The 12,114-nt window shown below is 28.5% G+C and overlaps 2 protein-coding genes across 2 annotated transcripts; one reads left to right on the top strand and one right to left on the bottom strand.

Annotated features, from left to right (window-relative positions):
- The first annotated feature begins 113 nt into the window (after nucleotides 1-113).
- LOC126845919 (beta-parvin) lies at nucleotides 114-4,350 on the top strand. Its single transcript, XM_050584955.1, has 8 exons — nucleotides 114-357; nucleotides 1,658-1,747; nucleotides 1,821-1,994; nucleotides 2,797-2,894; nucleotides 2,962-3,129; nucleotides 3,365-3,505; nucleotides 3,603-3,846; nucleotides 4,138-4,350. Exons 1-8 carry the CDS (start codon nucleotides 237-239, stop codon nucleotides 4,212-4,214), a joined length of 1,113 nt encoding a protein of 370 aa, XP_050440912.1. The 5' UTR covers nucleotides 114-236; the 3' UTR covers nucleotides 4,215-4,350.
- A 180-nt stretch (nucleotides 4,351-4,530) lies between these two features.
- LOC126845923 (uncharacterized) lies at nucleotides 4,531-5,857 on the bottom strand. The gene is made up of 3 exons (XM_050584962.1): nucleotides 5,470-5,857; nucleotides 5,183-5,313; nucleotides 4,531-5,105 (listed from the first exon to the last, which is right to left on the bottom strand). The coding sequence occupies exons 1-3, from the start codon at nucleotides 5,539-5,541 to the stop codon at nucleotides 4,682-4,684; spliced, it is 627 nt and encodes a 208-aa protein (XP_050440919.1). The 5' UTR covers nucleotides 5,542-5,857; the 3' UTR covers nucleotides 4,531-4,681.
- Nucleotides 5,858-12,114: the final 6,257 nt, after the last annotated feature.

Here is a 12,114-nt window from a genome sequence, read left to right as displayed (position 1 = left end):
TGATTTTTAAATTATCACTATGTAGTATGTTTTCTATTGACTACCACGGTTATCAACTTTCGTTTAAATTCCATCGTGGTTGTCCTTGATGATTTTATCAGATAACGCATTTATTTATTTTAGTTTATCACAACTTCATTATACTAAATAGTAAATTGTTCACCTTTCAAAACAAAGTAGAACAAACGAAAATCGATTTTAGGTAACTAGTACTAGTATTTTCTTTACCTGAAGAAATGACGACTCCTAGATCAAAGTCACCAAAGCCACAAAATTCGTTCAGAAAAGATGACAGTAAAGAAGAAACGTTTTGGGACAAAATTGGAACACTAGGACGGAAAAAACGCATTAAAGAAGGTATACACATCAACAATACCTTATATGGTCAACATTGTTAGATTCATTTTTTCTTTTAGTTCGTAACTCAAAATAAAACAAATTTCTTCATGCTAATGTTTAAACAAATAATATTAAAACACAAGCCTCTGCTATAATTATTTTAAGGTGGAACTTGCAATTTAATATTTAGGGATTTTTTTTATCATAACATTCTATACTCATATCGTCTGTTAAAATGATATTGTACTTTCACGGAGACTAAAACCAAACCGCAGCTATTTGTGACACATTTTAGTCTTTGCACAAGTACAATATCATTTTGAACAGATTATACATAATATATATATATATATATATATATATATATCCATATGACATCAAAAGTCTACTATCTTTTTCAAAAAAATGTATAAATAACTAATTTTATACAAAATAAAGTATTTATTTACTTGTTATTAAAAATTAATATATTATGGCTTTATCTGATTACATGAAAAAGTCAATACATAGGAATGTAGAATATTATAACAAAAAAAACTCAAATATTAAAACTGAATATTAGAATGTTTAGAAGTCCTGTTTATTGTAGGTTTTTATACATAATACTATAATCTCTTTTTTTAAATGTATTTAATAAAACAAACCAAATAGGTTACCAATGTGTTATACAAACCAAATAGTAATATAAAATGGCTTGAACTGTTAAATTAATAAGCCTAATTCTCTGTGATGTTGTTAGAAGGTAGATCTTACTAATTATCGCAAACAGGTAGTAAGTTTTAACTTAAATGACAACTATAGGGGTATACATATCAAAGCCTCCATGGTTGCTTTGTTTGGTGTAACCAAAATTAGGCTCCCTACATTTTTAATAACTACAATAATATGAAGTAACAAATTTTTTAAGTAACATATCTTCCAATTTTTTTAGCTGTAATATTTTAATAGCTTCAATATACATAATTTTAAAGTAGGTCAAATTTCTATTTGAAAACCACCAAACATAAGTCCTCTTTACAACAGTTAAAACTCTTTTAAAATAGTTGCAGTAAGTTTAGATAGTACCTCATACAACTGGTTTTCTGTAATAGTATCTCTAATCTAAACTTAACACAGAAACGTACTATTACAGTAAGAATTGATTTCTTATTTCGTAGAAATGAGACAATCTGTTAAATGGCTTAACATGACTCGTGAAAGAACAGAAATATGTTACCAATTATCACTTATAAGAAATTTGAAATCAACAAAGTTTTACTAAGTATTTTATTTCACGTTATATCATTAAAATATAGAACATTCTTTAACTTATTTACAGTACAAGAGGTTCAAGAAGAAGGAAAGTATGCTATCGATTCACCAGGCAATCCTGCACTTACAGATGTTTCTCCTGAAGAATATACTCTTGGTACCTAATCAATAACTCTAATATAAAAAAAGGAAAGTGACATTTTTATTTGATTATGAAATTTTGTGTACAGAGGAAAATGAAGAGCGTACAATGGTCGAGCCAAAATCGTATTCGGATCCCAAATTAAAAGAATTGATGACTATATTAATTGACTGGGTAAATGATGTACTGGCAGATCATCGTATTATTGTAAAAAATCTGGAACAAGATCTTTACGACGGACAAGTTTTACAAAAGCTTTATGGTAGGTAAATTATGATATTGTCTTAGGGTGTGTTTGGCATTCACTGTGGCAGGTTCGACACTCTACTTGCCGAGTGATAAATCATCTAGTAAAAAGGAGCCATCCCCTCTCTGGCACCCCATCCCGGACAGTGGATTTGTCTAGAAATCATCATCTCAGCGTTGGGCCTTCAAGGCCTGTTAAGCTGACATGATGATGATTTCAAATGAAGGACAATTAAAATATTTATCTATTTAGACGATTTCGCCAATAAAAAAATAGTCTGTATTGGTTTGTTCATTACAGATCTCTGCACGTATGGTATGTATTAGTATTAAATATAGATAGACTGTTTGATGCAAATTTTTTGCAAATTTATTACTAAACTATTATGTCGTGCCAGATTATCATTTATTCAAACTTTTTATACTATTAAATCTTACATAGATAAGAAAATCATAAAAGAAATGAAATAAAGTTTTTAAATAAAAGTGTTAGATAACAAATTATAAAGTCCATATTTTGTATCTATTTCTTTATTTTGAGATTTTCCAATAAGAGAGTTTTTATACCATAAAAAATTATTGAGACTTGTTGTAATTATGAATTGACAATTTACACACCAATGCTGATGGTCTTAAAAGTGTATTGCCAACCTTTGAAATGTGTCCTAAGACATATCAAAACGATTTTCTTGGTAATATTTTATCATTAAAAATGTCTTGATTATTTTTGATTCCTCCTTATTTAGTACATAGGTCATATGCTGAATTTGTACATTCTCATTTTAATAATTAGTTTAACTAATATAACTATTTTTTAGAAAAATTGACAAATGAAAAACTGGATGTACCTGAAGTAACACAATCCGAAGAAGGGCAAAAACAAAAATTATATGTTGTACTGGGATCAGTTAATAATGCAAGTGTTTAAATTATAATTATCACAAACCACTTCATTCCAGTTAATAATTCTTAGTTTTTTTTAGATTTTGGGATTAACTGGGAACAGGTTATCTCAACAAAAATGGAGTGTGGAAAGTGTTCATTCAAAAAATCTTGTAGCAATTTTGCATTTACTGGTGTCCTTAGCTCGTCATTTTAGGGCCCCTATTCGTCTTCCAGAAAACGTTACTGTAAATGTAGTGATTGTTCAGGTATATTATACTGTTTTGATTTTTTATAAAAATTGCTTATAATGCTTTCTCATTGACAGTAATTCTTTTTCTCACTTAAACCAATACAATTGGGATCGGCCAGATAAATACTCTTACTATGTCCATCAATATTTTTTAAATTTACGCTACACATCTCATCATTCTTATTTATGTCATTTACCCTTTTCTTTTTATGTTGTGACTTATGAATATTAAAATTTTTTTAATCTTTTAGAAACAAAATGGTGTATTGAAGAATAGAACTGTTGTTGAAGAAATAACATCTCGTTACGACGATTTGGGCATGCGGTGCGAGCGTGATGCTTTCGATACACTTTTTGACCATGCACCAGATAAATTGGAAGTGGTTAAAAAGGTATACTAAATTCACTTTATCTATCACTTATTAAATTAAAGTCTTCACTAGCTAATATACATTATTATTATTATTATTATTATTCCTGGCATCGCAGTCGTTGGTGACATTTGTAAATAAGCATTTAAACAAAATAAACATGGAAGTCCGAGATTTGGATAGCAATTTTCATGACGGTGTTTATTTGACATTACTGATGGGACTGTTGGAAGGATTTTTTGTGCCCTTATATTCTTTTTATTTATCTCCACAAAATTTTGAACAAAAGGTACACAACGTAAATGTTGCATTTGATCTAATGCAAGAAGTTGGATTAGCTGTTCCGAAAGCTAGACCTGAAGGTACGAACATATTTTATTATTTAAATTTTAATAAAGAAATAAAATATTTAACAAAAACCTCAGCCACAAACAAATAATACATTTAGCATACACGCGTATTTCGGCTACAATGTTTACCATCATCAGCGCTAACAGTGGACTGAATATTTTATTTCTTACTATACATATATATATATATAACCATAAGTGTTGCTTAAGTTTTTTTTAGGTATTTAAATTGTATTTAATAATATCTTTGTTATTTTTATTAATTAAAAGTTAACTTTTTTAACCTTGAATACTATTTTACAGATATTGTGAACTTGGATTTAAAATCGACGTTGAGGGTGCTCTACAATCTTTTTACTAAGTATAAAAATGTATTCTAATTAGAAGACACTAAACATTATGTTATTAATTTTCCAAATCAACATTTACTGTCTTCAAAATGTCACAGTAGTTAGTTGTATTGTACAACAGATAAGCTATATTAGTATAATAAATTAATGTGCTTGTTTTAATTTATTTTAATATTTTTATCTTTTATAACAAATTAACTAATAACTATTATTATTAGTGAATATATTTAAACCTAAATGTTATATTAATATTTTATTTTGTTATACTATATCTATGCAATTAAAAAAGTATAATTCCTTAAAAAAAAAGAAATTTTTATTATAAATATTTGAATATGTATACAATTAATTATTAATAAAATCTATGACAACACTACAAAACACTACATATTATATGACCCTGTACTTAAATATTCTAAAACAAGTACTCTTATATTTTAGCATATCGTATATTATAGTTTATAATAAAATAAATGGCTAACAATATTCAACATATGTCATCTATACAGCATTTCTACTGTGTCGCATCTGATTTTATTGTTTAAAAGTGAAAATGTAATTTTGTAGTTGCTGTTTTGTGGATAAAGTAATTTTTTTACTACCTCCACTTTGCTATCGATAACTTTGGCAAGCCACGTACCCGATGGGAAATACATTGTTGATAGTTTTTCTGTTTCTAATAAAGTGTCTTGGGCTGATATAATCAAATATGACTCGCAATCGCATACACGACTAGTGTAAGTGATAGCATCACGTAAATTAGCACAAAGCATATGGGCGAGCATTATTTGATTGTTGTCATCGTTTACATCGGAATAATAATCATGCAAATCGGACACTAGAATCACGCGTGGTACGTTGGGATAGGCTTCATGTATGGAAGAAGTGTAATGAATCACGTCTTGCCACCTAGAAAGTGTTCTAAACAATAAAATATTTGGTTTTTATTGTTATTACTTAACTAACTAATAAAGAACAGAAATGTATTAAATAATTACAAAAATGTAATACGATTAAGTGCTTGTACACTTGGTGGGCTAGCTCCATCTATGGGAAAAGGTAAAGCAGACATTTGAGATATTTGAATAAAAACTACTTTAAGGCCAAGTTCTGACCAATATACTGCACTCTAAAAAAAAAAAAAAACCATGAAATAGTTAATTTGGTTTCTATGAAGAGCGACTAGATTGATAATAACTGTAGACATAATACTAGAAAGTTAATATAATTTTATTAAATTTAAATTTGTTAATGTGTGTTGACATAATACGTTTATATTACTCACTTCAAATAATATAGATTTAGTATACTCTGAAGCACCACAAATAAAAGTGTATTTTACTTTGGAATTATCCATCAATTTTTGGATAATTTTCTTTTGAAAAAATTGTAATTATTGACCATTAAAAAAATAATTATTACACAGCCCACAGAATATTAACAAAGAACATTATTCAAAAAGAAAATGTATTGAACACCAAGTCTAGTAATAATGGTAATTATTATGTATATTAATACTGTAGGTACTAAGAGTTAATCTGATCTGATATTAATTCTAATTTCTAATAAAATAAGTAATAATTACAATTTTACTTTTAGGGATACATAAAAATTAAGCCAACAAAGTAAATTTTGAAATAAAAATTTGACAGTTATTGTCTACTAAATGATGTCGAAATCTCTTGTGACTTGTCTTTATTATCTACACTCTACAGACTACAACCAAATTATCACAAATAGGTAGTTCGTGGTGTTCGGTTTGTTATAATTGATAAGTGATAACCAATAATTATTATTGGTATTTTGTACGGCTGTAGATAGACAATGGATCTACAGTCGTGTTTTTCGATAATATAGTAGATTAATATAAATGTTTAGTATAATTAATATTACGCGAAATATTTATACTTAATAATGAGACAAATTATTATCTTTAAAATGAAAATTATTATAAAAATCAAACAATAGTTTCACGTTATAATAATAAGTCCATGTATTGCAAAAACTCATCGTTATATTACTTACATATCTAACATATCACATATCTACATATCTAATATTATATTTATGTTTGTTACATACTAATTAGGTGTTATATAATATATCAAAACATATTGAATAGAATATATAGTCCGCGGGCATATGTAGTACGGCAAAAAATAATAATTGGACGCAACAAATGAATGGTTAGGGTTAATGGTGTTGCATATTGTTTCAGTTATCATTTTCATACTTTGTTGTCAGAAGTAATTCAATAATGATGAAGATAACATCAAGTGAGAGCTGATTACAAGGAACTGCGCTATAGCTGAATCTCAAAATTCTATTATTATAAAGATCATTAAAACTTGTTATTTTTCCATAGAAATTATTGTGCCACGTTAGTTACAAAATTTTAGATTAATGTCAGTTTTAATGAAAAATTTCCTTTACAATGTCGCCTAAATAAATGCTAGTGTCTAAAAGGAAAAATACAGACAATATTTAACGAAACAATGATTTTACTAAATTTCGATACTGTCAACTAATGTTCAGATTAAATTGTATAAGTTCATTAAACTGTTTTAGCTAAGGTAAAATTTTTGATCAAAATGTTTCCATTAGTTACAGAATTTGGTGGTAAAATTTACTTTATGATATTATGCAACTTGAATTTTTTCCCGTATCAAAATAAACATTTTTTTTCTCATCAGATAGTAGCTGAAATGTTATGTCATGTATCAATTTAACAATTAATTATACTTTAATCATAATTCTAGTAGGTTTAGTGGTATTAATGTGTATAAACTTTAAATGATTATAAAATACTTATATAGGTAGGTATTATAATAAATAATTATATTATGCACCTACAATATATTATTAATACTCAATAATATGTACTAGTTTTGACTTTTGTTAACTTGGTGAGCAAACGATGCACGATTGTGTGCATTTGTATACATATACATACTGAACGTAAATTCAAGTAAATATTTTCACGGTAAATCTCATTAACCGGCAGCAGTCACTTCTGTTGTTAGGCAACATATATAAAGTTTACACTAGCCGCAATGATTTCCCAAGAGCTTCTGGAGTAACGTCTTCGTTGGTGCAACAGTCGTTTTTATTTCACCACTGTTGCCGAGAATGCGCTATTAAACAAAAATCTTGTGTGTCTATTCAGTCTGACTTACAACGGCGTTAACCGTAAAAATACTGTACCCGGACACATAAGTCGTAGCTAAAAATTGTTCGGACCTTGCTTGGTCTTTTTTTAAAGTGATCTTATCATCCAGCCATTTTCACAAGTGATTAGTTTGCACTGATTTTTGTTTCAGATTTGTGGATGAGTTCAATCAACGCTTCAGTGACTGTAATAATGATAAACTCTTTACTTCTTCCGTTTTTCTTTCCTTTAATCCTAATTATTTTCATCGCAATTATTAGTAAAAGTTTATTATGATTTAGTGGAATATATCATTTTGGTTTTTGAAAAATTATACACCTACAATTTGATAATTGATTAAATTCGATTTGAAAGAAACTGGATATTCTTGTGACACCTTTGGATCCTTTCTGAAATGAAAAAAAAAAAATTTTTATTCATAGATCAAACAGAATTTATTTTCATGCCACTATTGTTAAAAAAAAACTAATATAAATTATGAACATGAATGAAGTACGTTACAGTAATTACACTCGCTTAATTTTGGTTTTAGAGTAAAAGCAATCACTATAAAATTAAAAGAGAACAATATTCCGGAGGGCACCACAGTGCAGTTTTTCCATTATCCCAAGTATAACGCTCAATACATAATTTAAAAATAACGACTATTTTAACATTTTTAAATGACTTAACTTTTTAAAAAATGAATTTTTTTAAAAAAACGCACCGTGGTGCCCTCCGGAATATTGTTTTCTTTCAATTTTATAATGGGTGCTTTTACTCTAAAACCAAAATTAAGCGAGTTATTTTCAGTTGGCGTAAACATGTTTTTACCACTGAAATCACCGGTGCGACGCCCTCTTAAACTCTTTTAGTTAAATCATATATACAACAGAAATATACACTGGGCTATTCATTTCTGGTTTCTTAGATATCTTTAAAGTTTAACTACACCTTTAAAAAAAAATAACTGTATTAACCGGCTAGGTTACCTTACCCCATCATAAATAATGACGACGAAGATGATGATACTGACAATGATGTGAATCTGAAATTTGATTTCTTTCCCTTTTTTTTATTATTATTATTATTATTGTATATTATTACTTCTCTTTTTTAATTAATTATTTATTAATAACTATTTGTTTGCATAGTATTTACATTTGAGTTTGAGCTGTCAATCAACAAGATGTTTTTCGCTTTTGCCGTTTCAAGTTGGTGCCACTCGGATATCACTGCTCAAATTTTTACGAATTTCGCTGTAGCAATACGTTTAATTGTAATTTACTTGCTACTATTGTGCACTCTACACAGTTGTTTTAACGCTATAGTCAAATTTTGCTAAAAAAATTGTTTTACCTAAGGCTTACCCCCCAAATTGATTGTAGTCTTTTCAAATAAAAAATCCCCAAAATTTCAGATCCCTAGCTCAACTTTCGTGTGCTTAACATGAATTTTTATTTAATTAACACAAGGGACATTTTAATAGTTAATAAAAACAATTCTTACTTGATTGAAAATGACATATTTACAATTAAAAAAAAAGATTAAATCTGAAATATGACACTTGAAAATCCTTCTTATGCTATTTTGTAAAAACATTTTTTTTGACAAATTATCGAATTATGAGTTTTATCAGTTTTAATGGCCTCTAACGTGATAAAAATAATTTGTATCCCAAAAAGAGGTATTTTCAAGTGTAATATATATATTTTTTTAAATTGTAAAAATTATAGTTAGTTTTCAAGTAGAATTTTTTAAATGAAAAATTAAAATTTCCCTTGTTAATGATATACCAGTAAAAATTAATGCAAAAAGCACTAGAGCTAAGGATCTGAATTTTTGAAAATTACTTATTTGAATAAACTACTTTTTACGATCTCAAGTAAACTTCATGACGAATTCATGTATGTTTTTAGATTGCTTATCGGATCATTGGTTCAGCCTGTGCGATGGACAAAAAATGATTGTGTTTTGGCTGAAAAAAACGGTCGGTATCCAGAGACCTTAATGGCAACTTGTATAAAAAATAACGTTGACAAATAAATGTAGAAAAAAAAAATAAAATTGAAATTAATAAAACTGGGCAATGAAACATTTTGATAGCTTACAGGTAACATAATATAATAACACTTTTTAATATTTTTACCGTTCACCGTATAGTGCTCACGACTTATGAGTTTTTAATTATGTATTCATAATGTCCTAAAATAGATTTAGGGGTATACAATTAAACGCATTTTTGTGCTGAGTTCTATTCTGCACACTAATTGTATTATATTTTTATTAGTTTTGACTCAATAGTTACTACACTATGTCACTATATACCTACTGACTACTACTGCACATTTATACACTTTTCAGTTTATCTTTGACCACTTCTTATGAGTTATAACTTATTTTTGACGGTTTAAACGTAGATAATGGAACATAATACCTACTGTGCGACGTCCGGCGCTCGGAGACAACAACACACTTAAGGTATAGCTTACTTTGCTTTTAACCCTTCTTCTCCTACACTGTTATTATATCTATTTTTTTTTTTTTACAACAAACTTCTCTCTAGTTAGAAAATGAGTGACATTGCATGTTACAAATAGCTTGAATTAATAATTCAATTGCCTTTTGAAAAACGAACGGTTAATGACGGTGCCTTACTTGTATGGCATGAACTACAGTCTTCGGTGGCTATTAGTTTATTTTACTAGTCGTCCGGTCGGTTGTCGGCTAATAACCGTACACAATAATAATAATACTAATAATAAGGCCCTCGCTTATGAGTGTTCGCCAAAGTACTTTAGGCATCACGCACGGCGTTTTATTTTCAATCGAGAACACATTATTGGTATTAAAATACTAATACAAGTATAAGGCACACCAAGTAGAGACAGTAGAATTCACGTACTTTAATACTTACCAGTTACCAGAAAACCAAGCACGTATTATTATAATTATAATTCTACAATATCCGTGTTCTCAAATGTCTAGAGTATGAATAGACAAGCCTAGTTACATACTATAAGTAAATTCCCATAATATCCTATCGATTTTTCGTTAAATAATATAGGCTACTAAAAATAGTCGTACAGCTAACATAATATTTTTGAAAGAGTACTTGGTTTGAATGGGTCTCAGCACACATAGCGCTATTTCAGATGACAAATCGAACTGAAGTTCATTTAAATATAATCGTTTAAAATGTTTCGTCTCTTTTTAATTAAATTTTTTAATTGTTTGTCAACATGCATAATTGCAGAAATGAAAGTCTTATAATAATAAAATTAAAAAAACCATTTATTTTATACTTGTTGACTAGATCCACAGTCGTTGAAGGGTATTATAGCCTATAGGGTCTCCTAACTCATGCGTTAAAGATAAATAGAAGTTATTTAAATAAGTCAGGCTCTGCAATGGCAAGACTTTTTAAATAATTATATAAAATTGAGTTTTAATGTTGGCTCATTTTAATAAACAACTTGTTTAGATTTTGATGACAATTATTGGTTTAGTCAGGTTTAGTTGAATGTTTTATTTATACTTTTGTAATGAAAAACTAATATGCTTATATTACTGCTTATACTATTGCTTATAACTAATATGATTATAGGATTTTTTTTTCTATGGTTAAATATGTGTAGAAATATATTTTTGCGGTTAAATTGTTAGCATTCTCCCTTCACCCACAAAGTGGTTTCAAGCACTATATCATTGAAATGGCACATGGGTGCTTACGATACAGATATAGACATCATCAGCGCATACAATGGTTGTTTCTTAAATTTTTTCTTCAACTAGCTATGTTGTAGTTATACTTAGGTAGCCTTTTATTTTTACATGACTATTAAAAAAAAGTTAAAACTATATTATTTAAACGCGCCTATTACTGGCTTATTAGTTTTACGGCATAAACGTTAGGTATATGAACAAAGGGCTTCGCGCATTACACATAAAAAAAGCCTGCCTGGTCGAAACAACTGTAATTTATCTAAAAACAATATTATGTCAGTGACAAAACAATAACTAGCTACAAAGTTGTAAATATCGCTTTTACTTGCATTTTGATCATTTTTCTTCCGAAAGAACAGCGATAATTGGCCTATACGATAATAAAATATAAAGATATTGCTTAAAAATTCACACCAAGACAATGCATGTAATATTTTAAGACGTTCTCGACAGTATCAGAATATAAGTTGCGATTATGCTACGTACCTAATATACATTATATTATTATGTGTACACTGTACACGTATGTGTGTACAAAGGCTCGACAAAGGCACCGTACTATACAAAGGGGATACAATATTATGTTTGCGAAAATCGCTGCCAGTTAAGGCTGAAAATTGTGTTTGCATACGCTCACAAGAGCTGATTAAATTTGCGTAGCCCGAGGCGACGCTGCGCTGGTAAACGGATGCCAGATGGTAGCGACCGCGGCTGTTGGGACTCGGGTTAAACAAAATGAATTACATATAATAATACACAATTACAACCGTATAATAGTATGTAATGCGTAGGTACGACAATACCGCATATTATTTTTAATACAAATTATGCTATAATAATTATTAATCCTGTGATGTGTGCCCGTTAAAGGTTTTAAAAATAATCTCAAAGCCGAGACGGACTATAAACAAACTATTCGGATACCCTAATAGCTAATAAATAGAGTGGTATATAATATTATAAACAGTTTTGAGTGAGGGTAAATGCTAGAGATAAATTATTAAAATAATATTAGAAAACTGAAATTATGATATTATGATAAAACTTAGTAAATAA

The sequence above is a fragment of the Adelges cooleyi genome, unplaced genomic scaffold, assembly GCF_023614345.1.
Source record: "Adelges cooleyi isolate 19-005CV unplaced genomic scaffold, UGA_ACOO_1.1 ACOO_flye_CR_arks_rails_tigmint_CR_PRNA_8, whole genome shotgun sequence".
NCBI lineage: Eukaryota > Metazoa > Arthropoda > Insecta > Hemiptera > Adelgidae > Adelges > Adelges cooleyi.
Note: the sequence above shows the minus strand (reverse complement) of the source record. Positions and strands in the feature narration are given on the sequence as shown.